Source organism: Bos javanicus, chromosome 10 (assembly GCF_032452875.1).
Source record: "Bos javanicus breed banteng chromosome 10, ARS-OSU_banteng_1.0, whole genome shotgun sequence".
Classification (NCBI taxonomy): Eukaryota; Metazoa; Chordata; class Mammalia; order Artiodactyla; family Bovidae; genus Bos; species Bos javanicus.
This window is the reverse complement of record NC_083877.1, coordinates 47,605,300-47,631,474: the sequence shown is the minus strand read 5'-3', so window position 1 is coordinate 47,631,474 and position 26,175 is coordinate 47,605,300. Positions and strand designations below refer to the sequence as shown.

At 35.7% G+C, this 26,175-nt stretch overlaps 1 protein-coding gene across 2 annotated transcripts in view; it reads right to left on the bottom strand.

Annotated features, from left to right (window-relative positions):
* The window catches only part of VPS13C (vacuolar protein sorting 13 homolog C), a 181,400-nt gene that overhangs the window by 133,763 nt on the left and 21,462 nt on the right, over nt 1-26,175 (bottom strand). For both annotated transcript variants that reach the window (XM_061431119.1, XM_061431118.1), the window contains exons 6-10: nt 18,211-18,320; nt 15,339-15,398; nt 13,173-13,232; nt 12,057-12,137; nt 11,102-11,159 (exon numbers count right to left, since the gene is read on the bottom strand). In XM_061431119.1, the coding sequence (XP_061287103.1) occupies nt 11,102-11,159; nt 12,057-12,137; nt 13,173-13,232; nt 15,339-15,398; nt 18,211-18,320 (369 nt within the window). The remainder of the gene's footprint in view (nt 1-11,101; nt 11,160-12,056; nt 12,138-13,172; nt 13,233-15,338; nt 15,399-18,210; nt 18,321-26,175) is intronic.

Sequence of the window (26,175 nt, the reverse complement as noted above, 5' to 3'; positions counted from 1 at the left end):
GACAGGGGAGCCTGGTAGGCTGCCGTCTATGGAGTCACACAGAGTCGGACACGACTGAAGTGACTTAGCATAGCATAGCATATCTACATAATAAGAATTCCCAACTCAATGGTAAAAGTAGAATCTCCAAGGAGGAAGATTGTGTTCTATGCCTCTAAGTAAGAAATGCACAAAATATACACAATCTAATCTTGATTATTTACAGTCTATGTAAAACTATGTTTCTCTTCCTTGCTGCAAGATATTTAATGATTTTATTATTCATTAAAAGTACTAATACAGGGGTATGGATAAATTGGGACATTGGGACTGACATATACACATTACTATAATATATAAAACAGATAACTAATAAGGACCTACTGTATAGCACAGGGAGCTCTGCTCAATACTCTGTAATGGCTTATATGGGAAAAGAATCTAAAAAAAGTGGATATATATATAGATAGATAGATAGATAGATAGATAACTGATTTACTTTGGTGCACACATGAAACTAACAAAACACTGTAAATCAACTATACTCCAATAAAAATTTTTTTAAAAATAGTCATTATTGCCTGAGATGCCCCCACAAAAAATAACAATACAAGACAGGAAATAAAACTTGATTAATTTTCATCTTATTTAATCATAGTTAGAATTTAGGAACAGAATCATGAATGAAATTCATATTACCCAGAAAAAATTACCTACTACTTTATAATTTTCAAATGACTATTACATATATAGTTTTAGACTCAAAAGAAGACAATATTCTTGAAGTTAAGTAGTATAAAAAAAGAGTATCAGGGAATATGACAGAACAAAAAGTAATGTACTAAATTATAATTGTGAATAGTATTAAAATTATATAAATTGTGGTATCTTATAGTATTTATAATATACGAAAGATCATATAAAATTTTTTAACTTATTTAGAGGTTATTTATAATTGAAACATGCCCAAGAATAAAGTTGCAGATTTTTCTAAACAAGTTATTTCATGAATGAAACTAAATGCTCTCACAAACTAACAGCATCTGAAAGCTTTACCATCATTAAACAGGCATGCTTGTGGACATAAAGAAAAAGTGCCAACTCTCATATAAAGGCAGTTAGCTATAAAAGAATAAAAAGAAAACAACAGTGAACCATAGTAGTATGGAATACAGAAGAACATGGGCATAAAAACTGAAACATAACGAGGTACACTAAATATATACAAAAGAATATTAGAGGCGGTCCTAAAATGGTGGAGGAATAGGACAGGGAGACCAATTTCTCCCTCACAAATTCATCAAAAGAACATTTGAACGCTGAGTAAATTCCACAAAACAACTTCTGAATGCTGGCAGAGGACATTAGGCACCCAGAAAAGCAGCCCATTGTCTTCGAAAGGAAGTAGGAAAAAATATAAAAGATAAAAATAGAGACAAAAGAGGTAAGGACGGAGCTCCATCCCAGGAAGGGAGTCTTTAAAAAGAGAGAAGTTTCCAAACACCAGGAAACACTCTCACTGCCGAGTCTGTGGCGAGCCTTGGAACCACAGAGGGCGACATAACCGGCAGGAAAAATAAATAAATAATTGAAACCCACAGATTATGAGCCCAACTGTAACTCCCCCAGCGGAGAAGCAGCGCAGACACCCGCATCCGCCACTAGCAAGCAGGGGCTGGGCAGGGAGGCACCGTGGTTTGCACTGCTTAGAGTAAGGACCAGGCCTGAATGCCCCGAGGGCAATCTGAGGGAACTAACTTGAGATAGCAAACCAGACTATGGGATAGCTACCACTCAAAAAGCCCTAACCTAAGACACCACCAGGCCCGCTCACAGAACAAAGGACTGAACAAAGCTAGCCGGCTGCAGGCCGGCCCATCCCCCTCTGGAAACAGGCAGGCGAGGGCAGCCAGAGCAGGAAGAGGGCAATCGCAGCCCCAGAGAGGCATTATCTACCAAACTGCAAGCAGGCTTCATGCTAACCAAGACTTCTTGGGATTCTGGATGGTCAACATCTGCCGCAGAAGGTGCGCCAGTTGTACACCCAGAAAGCTGAGTAGCAGGGAAGGGGGAGGCGATAAGTCGCAGCCACCACGCTCGCCCAACACCTGGTCTCCTGAGCTGCTCTGACCTGGGAAGGGCACAAAATGCAGGCCCAACCGAGTCTGAGCCTCTGAGAACTACCGTGTACCTGAACCTGAGCAGCTTAGACCTGGGAAGTACACACAGCCCAGGGCCGGCCTCAGACAGTTCCCGGCACAGCAACCTAGAGCCTAAGCAGTGTAGACAGGGAAAGCACACAAGCCGTGAGTGGGGGCAAACCAGTGTAGCCAAGACACTGCGAGCACACGCCAGTGTTATTTGTTTGCAGTGTCCCTCCCTCCCCACAGCACGACTGAACAAGTGAGCCTAAAAAGTGTCTACCACTGTCCCCTTGTGCCAGGGCGGAAATTAGACATTAAAGAGACCAGCAAACAGAAGAAGCTAAAACAGAGGGAACCTCCTTGGAAGTGACAGGTGCAGTAGATTAAAACCCTGTAGATAGCACTGACTACATAGGAAGAGGCCTATAGATCTTGAGAAATGTAAGCCGGATCAAGGAACTATCCGAAAACGAACTGAACCCACACTGCCCACACCATTACCACAGAAAGTCCTAGATATATTTTTACTATTTTTACTATCATTCAATTTTTTTTTTATTTTTTATTTTTAAGTCCTCTATTACTCCTCTAATTTTCATTTTTATAACCTACCACTACTTTGCCCCCCCCAAAAAAAGAGACCCTATTTTTAAAGCAAACTTCATATATATATATTTTATAATTTTTGTGACTTTTTTTTTCTCCTTTTCTTTAATATTGTGTTTCTGAAAATCCAACCTCTACTCTAGATTTTTAATCTTTGCTTTTTGGTATTTGTTATCAATTTTGTACCTTTAAGAACCCAATCTTCAGTACCCATTTTTACTTGGGAGCGAAATTGCTGGCTTGACTGCTCTCTCCCTCTTTGGACTCTCCTTTTTCTCCACCAAGTTGCCTCTATCTCCTCCCTCACCCTTCTCTTCTCTACCCAACCCTATGAATCTCTTTGTGTGTTCCGGACGGTGGAGAACACTTAGGGAACTGATTACTGGCTGGATCTGTCTCTCTCTTTTTGATTCCCCCCTTCATCCCCCTGGCCACCTCTTTCTCCTTCCTCCCTCTTCTCTTCTCTGTATAACTCCGTGAACATCTCTGAGCAGTCCAGACTGTGGAGCACACATAAGGAAGTGATTACTCTCCTCCTTTAATTTCCGCTCTTCTCTCCTCTTTTGATTTACCCTCTTCTCCTCCTGGTCACCTCTATCTCCCTCCTTCTTTTCTTCTCTGTGTAACTCTGTGAACCTCTCTGGGTGGCCCTCACTGTGGAGAAACTTTTCATCTTTAACCTAGATGTTTTATCAACGGTGCTGTATAAATGGAGATGTCTTGAGGCTACTGTAAAAATAAGACTGAAAACCAGAAGCAGGAGGCTTAAGTCCAAATCCTGAGAACACCAGAGAAATCCTGACTCCAGGGAACATTTAATCGACAGGAGCTCATTAAATGCCTCCATACCTACAATGAAACCAAGCACCACCCAAAAGCCAACAAGTTCCAGAGCAAGATATACCACACAAATTCTCCAGCAACACAGGAACATAGCCCTGAGCTTCAATATACAGGCTGCCCAAAGTCACTCAAAACCCACTGACATCTCATAACTCATTACTGGACAATTCATTACACTCCAGAGAGAAGTCCAGCCTCACCCACCAGAACACAAGCTTTCCTAACCAGGACACCTTGAAAAGCCACCCTTACAACCCCACCCACAATGAGGAAACTCCACAATGGAATTTAGAAAGATGGTAACAACAACCCTGTATGCAAGACAGCAAAAGAGACACAGATGTATAGAACAGTCTTTTGGACTCTGTGGGAGAGGGAGGGGGGGATGATTTGGGAGAATGGCATTAAAACATGTATAATATCATATAAGAAACGAATCGCCAGTCCAGGTTCAATGCAGGATACAGGAAGCTTGGGGTTAGTGCACTGCGATGACCCAGAGGGATGGTATGAGGAAGGAGGTGGGAGGGGGGTTCAGGATGGGGAACACGTGTACACCCGTGGCGGATTCATGTTGATGTATGGCAAAACCAATACAATATTGTAAAGTAAAAAAAAAAAAAAAAAAAAGAAAACACATGTTGATAGTTCTCATAAAAATAAAGCGTGCAAAACCATAAAAAAAAAAAAAAAGAAAACTCCACAAACTGCCAGAATACAGAAAGGCTACCCCAAACACAGCAATATAAAAGAGATGAAGAGAAAGAGGAATAACCAGCAGGTAAAGGAACAAGATAAATGCCCACCAAACCAAACCAAAGAGGAAGAGACAGGGAATCTACCTGATAAAGAATTCTGAATAATGATAGAGAAAATGATCCAAAATCTTGAAAACAAAATGGAATCACAGATAAATAGCCTGAAGACAAGGATTGAGAAGATGCAAGAAAGGTTTAACAAGGACCTAGAAGAAATAAAAAAGAGTCAATATATAAGGAATAATGCAATAAATGAAATAAAAAGAACACTATGGAGGGAACCAACAGTAGAATAAGGGAGGCAGAAGACAGGATAAGAGAGGTAGAAGATAGAATGGTAGAAATAAATGAAACAGAGAGGAAAAAAGAAAAGCGAATTAAAAGAAATGAGGACAATCTCAGAGAGTTCTGGGACAATGTTAAACGCCCCAACATTTGAATCATAGGAGTCCCAGAAGAAGAAGACAAAAAGAAAGACCATAAGAAAATACTTGAGGAGATAATACTTGAAAACTTCCCTAAAATGGGGAAGGAAATAATCACCCAAGTCCAAGAACCCAGAGAGTCCCAAACAGGATAAACCCAAGGCAAAACACCCCAAGACACATATTAATCAAATTAACGAAGAATAAATGTTAAAAGCAACACGGGAAAAACAATAAATAACACACAAGGGGATTCCCATAAGGATAACAGTTGATCTTTCAATAGAAACTCTTCAGGCCAGGAGGGAATGCCAGGACATACTTAAAGTGATGAAAGAAAATAACCTACAGCCCAGATTACTGTACCCAGCAAGGATCTCATTCAAATATGAAGGAGACATCAAAAGCTTTACAGACAAGCAAAAGCTGAGAGAATTCAGCACCACCAAACCAGCTCGCCAACAAATGTAAAGGATATTCTCTAGGCAGGAAACACAGAAAGGGTGTATAAACTCGAACCCAAAACAATAAAGTAAATGGCAATGGGGTCATACTTATCGATAATTACCTTAAATGTAATGGGTTGAATGCCCCAACCAAAAGACAAAGACTGGCTGAATGGATACAAAAACAAGACCCCTATATATGTTGTCTACAAGAGACCCGCCTCAAAACAGGGGATACATACAGACTGAAAGTGAAGGGCTAGAAAAAGATATTCCATGCAAATAGAGACCAAAAGAAAGCAAGAGTAGTAATACTCCTATCAGACAAAATAGACTTTAAAACAAAGGCCGTGAAAAGAAACAAAGAAGGACACTACATAATGATCAAAGGATCAATCCAAAAAGAAGATATAACAATTATAAATATATATGCACCCAACATTGGAGCACCGCAATATGTAAGACAAATGCTAACAAGTATGAAAGGGGAAATTAACAATAACACAATAAGTGGGAGACTTTAATACCCCACTCACGCCTATGGATAGATCAACTAAACAGAAAATTAACAAGGAAACACAAACTTTAAATGATACAATAGACCAGTTAGACGTAATTGATATCTATAGGACATTTCACCCCAAAACAATGAATTTCACCTTTTTCTCAAGTACACAGAACTTTCTCCAGGATAGATCACATACTGGGCCATAAATCTAGCCTTGGTAAATTCAAAAAAATTGAAATCATTCCAAGCATCTTTTCTGACCACAATGCAGTAAGATTAGATCTCAATTACAGGAGAAAAACTATTACAAATTCCAACATATGGAGACTGAACAACATGCTGCTGAATAACCAACAAATCACAGAAGAAATCAAAGAAGAAATCAAAATATGCATAGAAACGAATGAAAATGAAAACACAACAACCCAAAACCTGTGGGACACTGTAAAAGCAGTGCTAAGGGGAAGGTTCATAGCAATACAGGCATACCTCAAGAAACAAGAAAAAAGTCAAATAAATAACCTAACTCTACACCTAAAGCAACTAGAAAAGGAAGAAATGAAGAACCCCAGGGTTAGTAGAAGGAAAGAAATCTTAAAAATTAGGGCAGAAATAAATGCAAAAGAAACAAAAGAGACCATAGCAAAAATCAACAAAGCCAAAAGCTGGTTCTTTGAGAAGATAAATAAAATTGACAAACCATTAGCCAGACTCATCAAGAAACAAAGGGAGAAAAATCAAATCAATAAAATTAGAAATGAAAATGGAGAGACCACAACAGACAACAGAGAAATACAAAGGTTCATAAGAGACTACTATCAGCAATTATATGCCAATAAAATGGACAACATGGAAGAAATGGACAAATGCTTAGAAAAGTACAACTTTCCAAAACTGAATCAGAAAGAAATAGAAAATCTTAACAGACCCATCACAAGCACGGAAATTGAAACTAACCAGAAATCTTCCAGCAAACAAAAGCCCAGGACCAGACGGCTTCACAGCTGAATTCTACCAAAAATTTAGAGAAGAGCGAACACCTATCCTACTCAAACTCTTTCAGAAAACTCCAGAGGAAGGTAAACTTGCAAACTTATTCTATGAGGCAACCATCACCCTAATACCAAAACGAGACAAAGATGCCACAAAAAAAGAAAACTACAGGACAATATCACTGATGAACATAGATCCAAAAATCCTTAACAAAATTCTAGCAAACACAATCCAACAACACATTAAAAAGACCATACATCATGACCAAGTGGGCTTTATCCCAGGGATGCAAGGATTCTTCAATATCCGCAAATCAATCAATGTAATACACCACATAAACAAATTGAAAAAAGCCAAATGATTATCTCAATAGATGCAGAGAAAGCCTTTGACAAAATTCAACATCCATTTATGACAAAAACTCTCCAGAAAGCAGGGATAGAAGGAACATACCTCAACATAATAAAAGCTATATATGACAAACCCACAGCAAACATTATCCTCAATGGTGAAAAATTGAAAGCATTTCCCCTAAAGTCAGGAACAAGACAAGGGTGCCCACTTTCACCACTACTATTCAACATAGTTTTGGAAGTTTTGGCTACAGCAATCAGAGCAGAGAAAGAAATAAAAGGAATCCAAATTGGAAAAGAAGTAAAACTCTCACTGTTTGCAGATGACATGATCCTCTACATAGAAAACCCTAAAGACTCCACCAGAAAATTACTGGAGCTAATCAGTGAATATAGTAAAGTGGCAGGATATAAAATCAACACACAGAAATCCCTTGCATTCCTATACACTAATAATGAGAAAATATAAAGAGAAATTAAGGGAACAATTCCATTCACCATTGCACTGAAAAGAATAAAATACTCAGGAATATATCTACCTAAAGAAACTAAAGACCTATATATAGAAAACTATAAAACACTGGTGAAAGAAACCAAAGAGGACACTAATAGATGGAGAAATATACCGTGTTCATGGATCAGAAGAATCAATATAGTGAAAATGAGTATACTACCCAAAGCAAACTATAGATTCAATGCAATCCCTATCAAGCTACAAACGGTATTTTTCACAGAGCTACAATAAATAATTTCACAATTTGTATGGAAATACAAAAAACCTCAAATAGCCAAAGCAATCTTGGGAAAGAAGAAGGGAACTGGAGGAATCAACCTGCCTGACTTCAGGCTCTACTACAAAGCCACAGTCATCAAGACAGTAGGGTACTGGTACAAAGACAGAAATATAAATCAATGGAAGAAGATAGAAAGCCCAGAGATAAAGCCAGAGATAGGTTTCCCTGATGGCTCAGACAGTAAAGCGTCTGCCTACAATGCAGGAGACCCGGGTTCGATCCCTGAGTCAGGAAGATCCTCTGGAGAAGGAAATGGCAAACCACTCCAGTACTCGCCTGGAAAATCCCATGGACAGAGGAGCCTGGTAGGCTACAGTCTATGGGGTCACAAAGAGTCGGACACGACTGAGCGACTTCACTTTCTTTCTTTCTTTCTTTCATGGATATCTTATCTTTGACAAAGGAGGCAAGAATATACAATGGAGAAAAGGCAATCTCTTTAACAAGTGGTGCTGGGTAAACTGGTCAACCACTTGTAAAAAAATGAAACTAGAACACTTTCTAACACCATACACAAAAATAAACTCAAAACGGATCAAAGATCTAAACCTAAGACCAGAAACATAAAACTCCTAGAAGAGAATGTAGGCAAAACACTCTCCAACATAAATCACAGCAGGATCCTCTATGACCCACCTCCCAGAATACTGGAAATAAAAGCAAAAATAAACAAATGGGACCTAATTAAAATTGAAAGCTTCTGCACAACAAAGGAAACTATAAGCAAGGTGAAAAGACAGCCTTCAGAATGGGAGAAAATAATAGCAAATGAAGCAACTGACGAAGAATTACTCTCAAAAATATACAAGTAACTCCTGCAGCTCAATTCCAGAAAAATAAACAACCCAATCAAAAAAAAAATGGGCCAAAGAACTAAACAGACATTTCTCCAAAGAAGACATACAGATGGCTAACAAACACATGAAAAGATGCTCAACATCACTCATTATCAGAGAAATGCAAATCAAAACCACAATGAGGTACCATTTCACACCAGTCAGAATGGCTGCTATCTAAAAGTCTACAAGCAATAAATGCTGGAGAGGGTGTGCAGAAAAGGGAACCCTCTTACACTGTTGGTGGGAATGCAAACTAGTACAGCCACTATGGAGAACAGTGTGGAGATTCCTTAAAAAACTGGAAATAGAACTGCCATATGACCCAGCAATCCCACTGCTGGGCATACACACTGAGGAAACCAGAATTAAAAGAAACACATGTACACCAATGTTCATCACAGCACTGTTTATAATAGCCAGGACATGGAACCAACATAGACATCCATCAGCAGATGAATGGATAAGAAAGCTGTGGTACATATACACAATGGAGTATTACTCAGCCATTAAAAAGAATACGTTTGAATCAGTTCTAACGAGGTGGATGAATCTGGAGCCTATTATACAGAGTGAAGTAAGCCAGAAAGAAAAACACTAATACAGTATACTAACACATATATATGGAATTTAGAAAGATGGTAACGATAACACTGTATGCGAGACAGCAAAAGAAACACAGAGGTATAGAATAGTCTTATGGACTCTGTGGGAGAGGGAGAGGGGGATGATTTGGGAGAATGGCATTGAAACATGTATAATATCATACATGAAACGAATTGCCAGTCCAGGTTCGATGCATGATACAGGATGCTCGGGACTGGTGCACTGGGATGACCCAGAGGGATGGTATGGGGAGAGAGGTGGGAGGGGGGTTCAGGACGGGGAACACGTGTACACACATGGCGGATTCATGTTGATGTACAGTAAAACCAATACAATATTGTACAGTAACTAGCCTCCAATTAAAATAAATAAATTTATATTAAAAAAAAGAATAGCAGAGAAAATGTATGGGATAAATAATATACAGGCAGCTTTGTTAGAGATCTACTCAAAAATAAATAAAGGTAAGGCTGCCAAGAAACAGAAAAGAGATCTGGAGAAATTCAAATCAAAACAACAGTGAGTTTACCCCCTACATCTGTCAGAATGGCTACCATCAAAAAGTTTACAAATAACCAATGCTGGGAGAGAATATGAAGAAAAGGGAACCTCTGTGCATTGTCAGTGGGAAATGTAAACTGGTGCAGTCACTACTGAAAACAGTATGGAGGTTCCTCAAAAAACTAAAAATAGAACTACCGTATGACCCAGCAATTCCACTTCTGGGCATATATCCTGAAAAAATAAAAACACTAATTTGAAAAGACAGGTGCACCCAAATGTTCACAGCAGCACTATTTACAACAGCCAAGCTATTTCAGCTACCCAAATGCCCATCAAAAGAGGAACGGATTAAAATATGGTACGTATATACAATGGAATATTACTCAGCGATAAAAAAGAATGAAATACTGCTATATGTAGCAATATGGATGAACTTAGAGAATATTATGCTTAGTGAAATAAGACAAAGACAAATATTACATTATATCATTTATATATGGAATCTAAAGAAAACACAAATGACTGAATATGCAAAACAGACACAGACTCACAGATGTAGAAAAGAAACCTGTAGCTACCAAAGAGGAGAGGGAAGGAGAAGGGACAAATTAGGGTATGTGATTACCATGTACAACCTACAACACATAAAACAGATAAGCAATAAGGATTTACTGTATAGCACAGGGAATTGGACCCAGTATCTTATAATAATCCATAATGAAGTATAATCTGTAAAAATACACTATCTGTACTTTGTATACCTGAAATTCACATAATACTATAAATCAACTATGTGCATGCATGCAACTCCTGCATCTCTTGCATTGGCAGGCAGATTTTTTACTACTGCGCCACCTGGGAGGCTATGCTATAATCATCTATACTTCTTTTTTTAAAAATCTCTGGAGTACTTTGTCTTAACACTACAATACTGACATGTTCAAAGTAACCTGAATATCAAGACCCCAGAGATTTCATTATTAAACAAAGAAAAAAAAAGAAAATCTAATTCTTAAAAGAAAGTAGACATTAACAAGATAGGGAAAAAACATGGAGGTCAAGGGGGTTAGCTGTTGGGAGTGAACTATACCCACAGAGCCCTTCTCTCTCACTCTCCAGTGGTGTAAGTGTTACAATCAATATCTAAATACTAAAATATATACTGAATATGCTGTTATCATGACACTAACATATAAAATTAATACTTTCTATTTGTCAAAATAACTTTATCAGAAAAAGTATATTAAAATACAGTATTTAATTCCACGCTTCCTATAACATAAAATAAACTTTTACCATTACTTACTGTATTGATGGTTTGGGGGTATATTGTTACTTGTAAGAATTTCACTTTTCAGCTGATCCTATAAAAAAAATTTGAATGATATGAGAATGAAAAAGAAAATGCATATATTCTCAGCACCCCTGACACACACACACACACACACATGAAATTTGGTTCTAAATCAGTATCTTTATTCCCAACTTTGTAATTATTAGTCCATAAGAAAAACACACTGAGCACTATTTACAGATATATTTCTTTAGAATATTACTTCAGTAGGTAATTTTTATGAATTCTAAATACCTAGAAACAACATAAGACTGTTCCACTCTGACTTAAAAGGTATATAATGTGTACACACACACACATTCATAAATTAGGATCTCAATCACTTTCTAGACAAAGGCAAATTAATCATTACAATATCTTTCTGAGAAATAAAAGACAGAATCTTGGAATTAATTCAGTTCAGAAAATTCAACTGTTCTTTTCTAGGTAAATATGACTAAGACTGCTTAGCTTTAAGACATGACTTAGCATGCTTAGTTTTGAATCAATCATTCACTGTGATGCATCACTGTAAATGCTTAAAATATATGCTACGGATACATTTTTTAAAAATCTGACAGGTATCATCTTTCTTTACAATCCTTTTCAAGTAATCATTCTCATATGAAACTCCACAATGCAACCAGAATGCCATCAAAATGAGAGTGTGAAAAACCATAAATCCAGTTTTAATTTGATAGTATAGGTTTTCATCTCACTGTCAAGTGAAAGACGTCAGTCACAAAGATCTTCAAAAACAAAAGTGCTATTTTTAACACGGAGTCAATTCAAAAACTGTGTTGCACACTTCTGACTTAGTTACAACTTAAGCAAAAGACCAGTATCTTGTCCTCATTAGAGAGAGACCGCATATGTAAAGTAAATCCCAGGAGTATAGTCAGCTATTCAGGGGACAAACTGAAATTACCAAGATCTGTTCCCTTGACCCCTGGTAAGACATGCTGCAGTTCACATTCCAGTAGGCACTGAGACTATCAAGTCGTATCAGCTATAAAAGAAAAGTTGGAAAAGATCAGGCAACTAACAAACCGAAGTTATGTATCAATATTAAAAGAATATTCTCATGTTCACTATACCAAAATCATCCAACTGTCATTTTGAACTTTTAAAGGGAAGAAGATAATGCAAAAGTGGAGGAAAATGTATGTATGTTCTTCAGAGACTTTATTATTAATCTGGGCTTCCTTAGTGGCTCAGATGGTGAAAAAAACTAACTGCAACACAGGAGACCTGGGTTCAATCTGAGGGTCAGGAAGATCCCCTGGAGAAGAAAATGGCTATCCACTCCAGTATTCTTGCCTGGAGAATTCCATGGACAGAGGAGCCTGGCGGTCTACAATCCATAGCATCCTAGAGAGTCGGATATGACTGAGTAACTAACACGTATTAATCTAGCATTTGCTGAATTGTGCTTGCAGGAACAGTGTTCCCCAGGGGATTTACTCATTCAATAATCAAATATTTATTGCGAATTCAGTATATAACAGACTCTGTATTTCAATGAATAAGAAAGACATGATTCCTCCAATGAATACAAATGGCTGTTTCAAAGGAAGGGTGAAGGGAAGAGGATTCTATGATCAACAAGGTGGAGAAAAGTACATACAAAATATCCCTTTGGAAGATTCAAAGTGTTTATTAGCATATTTAAAGTATTGTGAAATCCTGGAGTTTAAAACAAAACAAAATATACCTGTCTAACTATGAACACCTTTCTGTTTTAGTCAGTAATCTTATTTGACCAGAGAATATGTTTTCAACAAATCTAATATTATCTCAATTATCTAATGCCCCATCAAATACAATTTGGGAAATATTAATTTTATCCAGCTTCTTTATATTCTAGGTGAAGAAAGGTAAGTGATTTTAGAAGGTAACATAGTAACTAGCTGAGCGAAAACTAAACCCTAAACTTTCAACTCCCATTCAATGGAATATTCTGTTCTATCAAGATTTCTTGAAGAAAATACATTAAACGTTTGTACTTAGGAAAATAACTAGATTTAAAAGTCTAGTCTAATACCTTGTATATAATTTTTTCTGCTTCATTTAATATGCATGGTGTCCAGTGTTTGTTTGCAGTCTAAAACAGAAAAAAAGAGTAACTGTGAAATGAAGTATATGTATCACAAAACAATGCTCTAATAACCGTAACAAAATAACTTAGAAATAACAAGACATCCAGTTAACACTGGCTAATGTGAGTTACCTGTTTTTCATATTACAAAATCAAAGGAACAGTGAAAAAGAGAATTGAGGAGGTTCTAATTTAATTGAGTTCATTCATCCAGAAAATAATTACTGAGCTATTGTGTGTCTGAGAGTGGGTATGAATAAAAAAAAAAAAAACAAAGAGCTAGCTAGGCAGTAGTTAGATGTGGCTGAGTGGAGTCAGAGGAGGTTAAGGAGAGGCTTTTCAATTTTAATATAAAGGAGAGACTTAAATGCGCTTAAATGGTTAGAAGACAGAGGTGGGCAGGGAAGAAGAGTTGAAGATTTAGGAAAGAAAAGGAAATTGACAGAAATAAGGAAGAAAGGACAAAAGGTAGAAGAGAATGAGAGAAAGTCGGGGAAAGGCTCCTAAGGACATGGGCGAGGATGGGATCCAATCAGAGGTGGGGAGATTATCTAAGATTTAAGAGTTAGTCTGCATTTGAAAAGATGGAAAAAAGGAATGGTACAGATACAGAAAGAGGTGAGTCTGCTATTATTGTTGTTATAATAGTCAATGTAGTAGTTAAAGCAGAAATTGAGCCAATGTGGCAAATACTTTATTCAAACTATTTAATAAATCATCACAAAAACACTAAAATACAGGTAATACTGTAGTAATGAATGGAGGTTGGATAGAAGGAAACCAACATGGTAACCATACAGTAAGGTGTCACAGGTGCTTTGATAAAATGTGAAGGGGAGTATTTTTAAAAAAGAAATAGTAAATTCTAAGAGTGAAGTAAAAAAAAAAAAAAATGAGAAACAGTAATATCTCAAGGAAATATTAAAACCTGAATAAATCACCAGGAAGTTTAAGGGAAAAGAGTAACACGGGCAAAGAAAACCATATGAAAAATCTGAGGAAAGATACAGAGGATCAAACAACAAGAAACTACATCATCCTTACACCCTAGTACTCCTGCCATCAGTCAATGCAAACTAAGTCACATGACTATGTTGTGTTTTTCATTTGGTCTGCTAGAAGCTCAATATTAAATACTGACCTTTCTTATGACTAATATTGTTAGTCTCACTTTTCTGAAACGATTATGTCTCTACCTTTCAGAACACAGATTCTGGTTCTTCGAAAGTATTATAGGATTATTTCTTTTTTATTGAAAGCTATTTCAAGTTTATTTTGGAGACAAGCAAAGGATAAACAGTGTATTAAACACTAGTTTCCTTGACTCCCTTTCCTTTATTTCTCCAATACCTGTTAATTTTTTTTTTTTTTTTTGCTTTGATCTTCAACTGATGTATATCTCTACTTCTCTGTATGCATGTATCATTCTTAAGGAATCCATGGAACAAAGACCTTTTTCTGTTTAATAGACTACTTCTCTTTCCTTTTCCTTCGTCTTCTTTCCTTCCTAAGGCCCTCTTCACATAACTAATCAAAAGGCAAAAATATACCCAATGTGATTTACCACTCACTGTCCTTAACTTTAAAACATGTTCCTACCACTTAGTTGTCCATAATAGAAAAAAAAAAAAAAGTCCAATCAGGATATATCCACTCTATGTACACTCTATATACTAAGGATCTTAAAAGAAAAAACAAACTGCACTGTAAAATACTTAATCAAAATAAATTATGTATATTTCAAAATAATAAACACACATTTACATACATATAAACAGATACACATGTACAAGCTATTTGGAAATTATACTGTGGAGAAGAACTTGACTCTGGAAATCTATCTTCCCCTAATTTACTACACATTTAAGATACAGCTTTTAAGACCTTCAAAACACTTGTTCTTAATATTTCTATATTTGTTAAACTCAAAGATAAAATAATTACAGAATATAATAAAAGTATCACTAAAAATAATAAATTTCTAGAAAAGCTGTAGAAAGGTTACACAAAAAAATAAAATAGCTATTTGCAGCAATAGCTGATTTTAGGAAATTCACCCTGAGAATAATATTTTACAGATTCCACAGAAATTTTAAATAAGGTCAACTTTACCAATAGACTAAGTTCTCCCAGTGTGACACCAAATGAAAGAGGCCGCTTTGGATCTGATACCTGTCAAAGAAAAAAAGTGACATTAAAATACACTCATAGTGAGGGTAAATCCATTTTACACTCTACAACAGGCAACACAGGACAATGAATTTACAAGGAAGTTACACAACACAAATGGATTTGTGGAGAAGAAAGGGAAGGAAGACAGTAACATGGCTGAGATTTTCCATATTTTGTAGGCATGACACTAACATGATACTTTCCCAGTGGAACTATTTTTTTTACTAGAAGTGAGAACACTCACTAAACAGATTCTTGCCCACATAGTTTAAAAGAGATAGCCTCTTTATGCATACCACTAAAGATGTTCTCCACAGATAAATAAAACAAGGAGTTGCAGATAAAACAGTGCCACTAAATTATTTACAAAGATTTTCACATTTAGAAACGTGAACTGTCTCTCTACACCTTTAATTTCCAATGACACTTAAAAAAGAATGTTTGTTAGAAGATGCTCAAGATCCTTAATATTTAATTTCCTCAATCCCTTAACCCAAAATCTGCCATTATTAAACTGATCTAGTTCTCATCTTCAATATCTAAGTAATATTTATACACAGTGCTTAAACTGTGCTATTGTGTGTATGATGACTTTGTTTTTGACATCTCAGAGATGTACAAAAATTAGTGTTTTTTGGTCACGAAAGAAAATAGGGAAACTAGAGACAAGAGAAAAATCATATAATGTTCTAAATCATCCATCAGAGACTTGAGTCACATACACCCTTCTCAAACAGGAAAACCATGATCTGGTATAGCTGTAAAGAATGAGCTTTGTGAGCTTTGATTTTTAATATCAGATATATTATGGTTTGTGGCAAAATATATTTGCTTCATTCTCACATTCATCTTTTTAGGCCTATGGATATCAAGCTCAAAATAGCTTGCAGCTATTTCAGAAGAAACTTTAATAAAGCACAACTCCTCAGCTGCTAATGCACTGCCCATAAATTACTGCTGTCATACAAAGAGCATCTTTACGATAAATTATACTCCCCCTACCCTCATTTCTATATTTTTAACTATCCTTCCACACACAATAATTAAGGTAATCACACTGAAAGAGGCAAGATACCAGGAAGATCCCTTTGCGCTTTTAATTTTTCCTGTAGATTATTTTAATTTACTTTGTCACTGACAACAATTTAACTGTAATTGATGTTATTTGTCCCACTCCTGTGCATCTCTGTATTTTTTCATTAAAGAGAAAGAAACAATGTACCTTTCAAATTGTACTTGCTCAGTAGAAAAGCTTAGTTCAAGTTTAAACTCAAAGTGGGAGGGACGGTCAAGAGAGAAGGGACATAGGTATACCTATGGCTGATTCAAGTTTATGTTTGGCAGAAGCCAACACAATACTGTAAAGCAATTATCCTTCAGTTATAAATAAAAAAAGTTTTAAAAGCTGAGATTATTATTCATCAACATACCACACTGGCTTTAAGAATAATTCTTTTACTTCCATGACAAGTTGAGTTCTAAGTTTGTTTTAAACAAGGCAATTTATGAATTAGGCTTTTTAGACATTTGTTTGTAAAATTCTGTCTACTGGACTTTCCAGGTGCCTCAGCAGTAAAGAATCCACCTGCCAATGCAGGAGACGTGAGTTCGATCCCTGACCCAGGAAGATCCCACATGCTACGGAGCAACTAAGCCACAACTACTGAGCCTGTGGTCTAGAGCCAGGAGCCGCAAGTACTGAGCTCATGTGCTGCAACTACTGAAGCCGGGACACGCAGAGCCCACGCTCCACAAGAGACGCCACTGCAATGAGAAGCCCAGGCCCGCAACTAGAGGGCAGGCTCTGCTCACCACACCTAGAGAAAAGCCCACAGCAATGAAGACTCAGCACAGCCAAAAAAAAAATTTCAGTCTAATGATGAGCTAGGTTTTTCAGACATTTGTTAGCAAAATTCAGTCTAATGACTATAGAAAACCAAAACATAAAGTTGGTATAAGACGGAGATGGTATATCTTGAAAAACTACAAGTGTATCTTACTGAATATGAACTGAAAAAAGGGACTTATCAGGAAAGTAAAATAAATTCTCTATATGGCAGTATGACTTTAAATGTAATCTAAACTTAGAGCAAACTAAAAACAAAAAAGAAAGCAACTCATTTTTGGAAAAGATGAAAAAGCATTTCCAATTGGTTACATAAATGAAAAAATTCAAGGCTTTTCAATTATGCTTCAAACTTTAAGACAAAGCAATGCACATTAAGTTTAAAATACTGATTATGTTTTAATTGAAATTAATCTAATAGTTCTTAATCAACTAACGTTAAGCTTTTAGTTATCAGTAAAGTGGTTTCTAAACATTGCTCCACATGTATGTGAGTAGCTGCGTGTGCTAAAATCCTGTGTGGTAGAATGTAAAGTACATGAGACTACCAGCCAAGTGACCTAGGTTTTAGTCCCCTTTCTAACAACCACCATTGTAACCAATTACTTCATTACCTCTGGGAACCAATTTTTTTGTCTTTGTAAAAAATTAAAAAATTAGTTCCTTAAAGCTTTATTAGTCTAAGTCTTTAAACAAAATTCAAAATAAATAATAAAGGAAAATCCAAAAATCTTTTAAATTAGCTTTAGAAAGAAACATATGGTGGTTTATGATATATTTACACATTTAATGTAAAAAGCTTAATGCTAGTAAGGAGATACAGTAGTGTACTAATCAGGAAAAACTTAATCTTGGATTTAAAACTGCCATGTATGGGCAAATCAATAATTAATTATTAATAATAATAATTAATCAATAATTAATGTCATAAAACACACAATTACTTACACCAAGTAAACTACTTACATCATCTTCATATTTAATGTGAATGTCTGTGATTTTTACTTGTACATTTTTAATTACTTGAGTTGCCAATTTTTCCAAAAATGTATCCTTTTTGGCTTCTTTTGGTTTATCTATAAAAAATACAAAAATACAAGTTCAAGAGCTTAAATTACACATAATTCATAATCAATGATCAAGGATAGCTAAAGTACTACTCAATGGGAATTACAACCTATTCCTTGCTTTATTTTAGATTTTAATATGCATTTCCAACTTAAAACTTATTTTTCAGCCACTATATCAACAGGGAAATCCCTAAAACTTATTTTGAAGTTACATCATAATCTAACATTTATTTTACCTTTGAAGACAGAAATCAAGTGGCAATGTGTATAAATAACACATGGCATAAAAACCACTTTTACCTACCTTTTGAGCGATCAAGACCTTTAAAAGGTTTCTTAAAATGTTTTTTGTGCTTTTTACGTTTACGTCCTTCTCAGTGGAAGCATTTTAGTGAGAAAAGGATAAAATTCAAGTTAGAAGACTAGAGGACAGAAGAGAACAACAAGAGACTTCTTCCTGACAGCAAATTTGGTACAATTCACCGTATTTTATTCTAAACTGACCTGTTACTTCAATACAGGCAGAAATTCACAAACCTTTTTTAGTCTAGAATAACCTTCTGTAATAAAGAAAGTAACTTGGCAGATGCAATTACACAAAAATTGAGTAAAATATCTGTACACAGTGCCCATTAGAATATTTACGACTGCTTATAATATAAACTTTAATTTTTAATTTCAACATTGCCAAAATATTGGAAATGTAATAATGACAGAATATGTATGGTAGGAGCACAAACGAAATGAATGGGTAGGTTGCTGACAGATGACTTCCTCTGAATGATACGCCTCACAAAAACAGGATCCTTTGCAGTCTCGAGGATATAAAGAATACAAAAAGGGAAAAAAACTGTACACAGAATTTTACATTTAGCTTAATAATTCCTTTAGTATCTCTTTTATTTGGCACTGCCTTGTTTCATGGCATTAACCCAAACCTATCTTACCCAACTTATAAATCTTTACATTCAACTGCCTGCTACACATCAAATCCAGTCCTCACTCTTGGGGCAGCCTCTGTATGGTCTCCCCTGTCTCCAATCTCCACTCTTTTCTCTGATCTAACCTCCTCTGACCTAATACGACCAGATTCACGTCTTCCAAAATACTATTCACAGCCTGTTAATCCCTGCTCAAAATTATTTTAAAGGCTCTTTGTAGCCTGCCAAATAAAATGAGAAAGTGTTTGCATGACACAGAGGTCCTTTTATGATCCAGTCCCTATCTCTCTGTCCTGTTCTATCTTCTGCCACTCATCCTTGCACTGGACACTTCAAGAAGACTACTGCTACTTTCCAAAACAAGCTATAACTTAAAAAAAAAAAAAAAAAACACTTTTTATTTTGTCCTAGTGTATAGCTGATCAACAATGTTGTGACTGTTTCAGGTGAACAGAGAAGGGACTCAGCCATATATGCACATGCGTCCATTCTCCCCTAAATTCCCCTCCCATCCTGGATGCCACATAACACTGAGCAGAGTTCCATGAGTACAAGCTATAACTTTCTAATGCCTTACTGCCTCTACACATAGTAGATTCCCTGAACTTAGTTTGCTCTCCCTCAAGTTCTTCAGGCAAATTCCTAGGAGGCTTTCAAATCTCAGGTCTAGCACAACTGCATGTGCAATGCCTCCTTCAACTCTTCCAAGGATCTCCAAGGCCATCCACTCTAGACCTTATGCAGACTTCCACTAAGCAATGAATACACTGTATTTGAAGTATCTGCACAACTGGTTTGTTTCTAGTCAGGAGGAGTCCTTCATTAGGACAAGAATTATAATATCTAGGCACAAAGCACATGATATGTATCTATTCAACTGAATCAAAGTTATCTACATTTGGATATTAAAATAAAATATATAAGCTCAATTAATGTTATAGAGAATACATTGATATTTAGCTTGAAATTTTAAATTTGTTCTTCCTTGATATTTTAAAGCAAATTATCCTGCCACTACAAGAACTAAGAATCAAATTATCAAGTCCTGGATTTTAAGCATAAGACCCTAAGTTTCAAGAAGAAAATATTTACTAAACCTGTAACAAACAGGACTTTGCTATTACCAGGAGTTCTTGTCACAGTGATGGTCCCCTAAATCTTTTTCATTTACAAATAAAACATTCAGCGACGTTCTCAGAGAAATACTATTTGAAAAGAAATAGCTAAGAAAGCCAGAGAAGCCCTGAAAACCATCCCACTTAGGGAGAAAGTTTTCGGAGACAGGATTCAGCTGCCTGGACAGTGTAGAGTCTGGAGTAACTCACCCTTCTCATCTGACCTCCTATTATCCTTCTGGGTTCACATTTGTCCTAGAACCTTGTTCAGTCTTTGATCTCAATGTTAGGCGCACCATGTTCCAAATGGTTTCAAACTCTAATCTGAGTACTACAGAGTCTTCATTTAATCTGATGGATAGTCACTTTCTAAAGCAGTTCTCAAATGTTTTGGTCTTAGGGTCCCTTTAATACACTTAAAATTTAAGAACCTTAACCAGCTTTTCATTAGGGTGGGTTACAGATACTAATATTTACCATGTTGGAAATCAACACTGAAAAGCTTTTTAATAGTTATTAACTTATTAAATAACCCATTATGCAATAGCACAGGTAACGTGTATTTATAAAAAATAACTATGTTTTCTGAACAAAAACTTGTAATGAGAAGACTGATACGGTTTTACAGTCACAAATCTCCTTAATGTCTGGTTTAGTAGGAGACTGCTGGATACAAATACCTGCTTTTGCCTTTGCTCTTTTAGGATCTATTGTTTAGATTGGAGTATGTGAGGAAAATCTGACCTAATCACAGAAATGTAATAGGAAACAGGAGGAACATCTTCATCTTTTGCATATGACCATCTTTTCATGTAATTATGGATACTACATCAAACTCAACCAGTGATAGCTTCTTAAAGCTGTACCTTGGAATCTGAAACTATCCGTCAATTTTTCGTCTAAATTAAAGCCGGTCTACTGTGCACTTTAATACATTCATAATATTTTACCACACTTTTATAATACAGAAATACTGCTTCAATGAATTATACAGATCTTATAAATGCAGAGTCATTTTATTTTTTAATATGAAAAATCACATTGTTAATACCACCAAAAATCTCATCAGAAAAGTCTTTGAGTATGGGAAGCTGTGAAGCTCAAAGTAGCAAATACAAATTCCCCAAAATTCTAATTTTTGTTCAAAAGCCCAAATCTTATTGCTGGTAACAAACAGTGTCAGTTCTTTTTTCTTAAAGCTGTGTTGTTGAAATGTCTACCAAACACCCAAATCTGAGTAATAATCGTCTGTCAGCCATTCTTTGAAGTAAAATGGCTTCCCATGAAAAAAGCAACTAGTTCCACTAGTTCAACTAGTAAGATCAGAAAACCCAAACAACTGCACAAGTATGTTCCCTTGAAACAATTATCCTCCTTCAGTCTACAGAAGTGCAACATGTATGCTTCCTCTTTTGTCACAAAATGACAAAGACACATATACTCAAGAGCTGTAATCTATTAAAATTAAATGGTTTCTATTTCATCAATGGTTTTCTTAAGCAAAATTGCTGCTTCTTCCATTCTATTTTGGTTTTTACTGTGCGTGACTGGCAGGGAACAATACAATAGCTCCTGGCAGTAGAGTTTGGTGCCACTGCCTTAAATCATGGGAAGGCAGCCAGCAATCTTACACAACATTGCTTTTGCACCATCAGTACCAATGTCAATACAGTGGGGAAAAAAAATAACGTCTTAGAATTATTATGAAAATAGTTTTGACTTTTTGAAAATCATTGCTCCAGAAAAAAAATTTTTAATGAGTAAATATACACTCTCAAAGAATCAGACACAACTGAACGACTGAACAACAACAAATATACACTCAGGAACTGAAAAAATGAAAGCACTGTAAAGAACACATGAAGTCCAGGGCAACTAAACAAAAGACATCTTCAACAAAATTAACTGTTCTCATTTCAGAATCATCAAATTCTAGGCCAAGTTTAGTTTTTTGGTTTTGTTTTTTTAATCCAGGCTAATACACATTTTTGGAATAAAAAGAAACTCTGAATCATGAAGTTTCACTTTAGAGTGACCTCTGTCTGTTTTGTTTTGTTTTTTAAGCACTGCTTGCTGCCCAGTGATTTTTTTAACATATTTAAATAGGCCACTAGAACTCATTTGTATCCTGGAGGCAGGCTGCACTTAGTAAGATCAGAAAACACTGCCCCTGGCAGTCTACAGAAAGTTGGTTCCATTACAACCCACAAAATTGGACAGTGAACCATGAGTTATTTTTTATATTAAACAAAGTGACTCTAAGACAAGAGTCAGTCACTCTTACTCAAGGGGCAGATTTGTTCAAAGAGAAACTCCTTTCAGGATAATTTCATTCATGCTATGAAATTTGCCATGCAACTCATCCTTCCATTTGTCATAATGAACCTAAAAATTAAAGAAGTTTCTAGCAGCAAAAGTAATTCTATCATAATGCTTATTGTTGTTTATATCTTGAAATAGAGATGCCAATTGCTTGCCACTTAATCGAAACAAATTTTAAGTGTGACTAAGTTAATATAACAAGTTCCTGAAAAGTTATAAATATATTTAAAATATTTAAAAATATTTAAAATATTTTAGTATTTAAATATTGTTTAAAATATTAGAAATTATTATTTTAATGTGCTTGGTAAACTTCCTAAGATACAAAAAAATCCTACTGTAAATCCTAAAACAGTCAGCCTTCAAATCTGCCTTTTTTGTGAGACTGTCCAAGACAGTAGTCTACATGTGCTGCAAAGCTACTACACAGATGAAGCAAATCAGGGAGGATAGGAGAAGAAAGTCAGGGAAACATCTTTTATCAAGGTCCTAAATAAAGTCTCACTCAAAAAAATAAAGGTTCCATTTTATTGCTTTTTACAAGTTTGAGAACCACTGCTACAGAAGAGAAATCGTTTAATTGAAAAACTACTATACTATTGAACGAAGTCAAAAAGGCAGTCCAGATTTGGAAGTTATCCACAGATCAAACTGTAAACTGCATAAGGCAGTGGGCTGGGTCTGTTTCACCCCACGAACACTGAGCATCCAGCATAGTCTTCCTACTAGAAGACATTAAGCATTTGGTGAGTGAATAAATGGCTGCAGAAGATGGAGAAACGAAATGACAGTGAAGGGGAAAAACATGAATTACATTTCCATATTTTCTAAAAGGATGACATGCCATATAAACTCCATTAAAAGCACAAGCATGGATAAGAATATAATTTTGTATGTAGCTCAGTATAATTAACCGTGCATACCCACCAGGCTTTATGTCCTTGTAAACAAAGTTTTCCAAGCCATATATGAACTCCCCTGAATGTGCGCCTGCATCCGCACGGCAGCAATAACCAAAATGCAAAGCATTTTAAGACATCTTTAATTTCACATGTAAAATACATCTGAACTCAGTTCAAAGAATTAGACATCAGATAACAGAACAAGTAAAATCCAGTGACACTAAAACAACTTACTTCTACGGAAATATTCTCAAGTGACACCATTTCCATTCTTTCAACAGACAGGCTCTGTTTTCATATATTAAAACAAAAACTCTTAATAATTAAAATTATAACAATTAATAATTTCAAGTTAACCAAAACAGACAAATATCAATTATGGCTAATGTCTCATTGATTTACCCAATTTTCAAAGAGAGTAAAAATCTGCTAATTTGGTTCCCTTTCTGCCCACCATTTGTTCATTTTCAGAAGGAAACACTGCTGCAATATTTATGCTAATTTTAGGGTTAACTGAAATGAATTCATCTTACTTTAGTATCATGTTCCCTTCAAAGACACACTATCTGAATCCTTTCTATTCATTCTTGTTAGTGATGGTTAGGTAACACCATCTTCCATTTTGCTCCCCAAATCCAGCTTATATACCACTACCCAAACACAGCCATGATCAAATCACTCTCCAGATTTTTAAAGAAAAAGTAACTTCCTGACTGTCTCACTGACTATCGATCAAAGTCCATTATAACGCAGTCAAGAGCCAGACTGAGTTCAAATTCTAGCTCTATCATTTTCTAACAGCATAACCTAGAACAAGCTATTTAACTTCCAGCTTCCTCAACTATAAAATGGGAACAATAAAAGCCATTAAAGCATAGAATTATGACTATTAAATGAGTCAGCTGATATTAACCACTTTGAAGAGTGACCCGCAAACAGTAAATTCTCAATAAATGTTAGCTGCTATCATTATCATCATCACCATCACGGTATTCAAATTTCTCAAAACCGATATAAACTTAGCTTTCCAACTCCCCTCCAGCTACACTATCAAAGTCCCAAATTCTTAGCAGTTCCCCATACATGCTCTACACTTTTTCATTTCACTATCGCCTTAACCTAGAACGCCCTCTCCCTTCTGCATACTCAGCTGAAATACAGACCTTCAGAGTGTCCACCCCGATCTCTGGCTGAACATGATAAGCCCTTTAGGAACTTCTGTAATACTCTAACTGCATCTCATTAATGAGACTCAACACCCTCTCCTGTCTATTACCATACATGAGGTCTCTGACAGTAGGCTACAGGAATTTTCTAATTTTTGTGTTTACAACAATGTGTTGAACAGACTGGCAGCAGACTTCTCAAAAGTACCTGGAAGTTAAAAGATTTTTACCCTTAAAATTCTAATGTTAAACTCAATATTCTATCCCCAGCCAAATCAAACAAGTGTGGAAATAAATTACAAAACTTTCAGACTTGAAAGGATCTTAAAAATTATATCCAGTGCATCCTTTCTTAAAAGCTATCAGAAATGCTTCAGCTAAACAAAGGAACAAAACTAAGAACAAAAGGCAAGGGACTCAATGAATTAAAAACAGAAGAGCAGTGAAGATCAGTTCTAGGATGACAATTATATAGCAGAACTAAAACAAACAAACAAACAAAACACAACCAAAAAAACTGCTCTTCAAGAGGGCAAGGGGGACAGGGAGAGGACAACAGATGTGTTTGGACAACTGCAAAATAACACTGAGAGCCATATGATTGATAGATTTCATGTAGCACACAAAAGAATTTAAGGTAAATTTAAACAGAAGGAAAGAAGCATTTACAAATTTAAGAAAGAAAAACAAAAGGCTGGTGCAGAGGAAATATAATCACAGTATATTATCTGACCCATCCAGTGAACAGTAATTATTTTGTCATAGTAATGTAAATGTTGACTCATAATTGGCCAAAAATTATGATACGACCATATTATGAGAAGATAGAAAGAGGAACTGAGGATGAAGGAAGATGGTAAGAGAGGTAAATTCCTTGACTACTGTGGAAGGAAATACAAGATAGTGCCTTACATTAATAAATTAGATAACCACAGAATGTTACTATTTCTAAAATGATGGCTCCCTCTAAGGAGTGAGTTGAAAGGGTAGAGAAGGGTGAAACAAGAAACTGACATTTTTCATAAATCTTTTTGGAAAAACTATTTGATTTCAGAGTTAACGTTAACTCTAAAATTTTAAGAGTTTTGATAAATTAATATTTTAAAATATAGAATCTATATAGCATTTGAAAATCTTTTGATTTTACTAGGAATTTAATATTACCCTTTACTTTACAATAGCCTTTCCAAAAAAATAAATTTAGTACAATGAAATAAAAGAAGAAAAATATCAAGAAATTTATTTTGACAGTTAAGCAAGCTCTCTAGAAATGAACTTGTATTTCAATTTTCTTTTTTTCCCACATAATAGTGGGCAGGCACTCTATTTTATCAAATGAAACAAACTGAGTAAAAGTACATCTTTAAAGCAGATCAGACTAAAAACTCTATTTTCATTTTTATCAACTGCTGCTT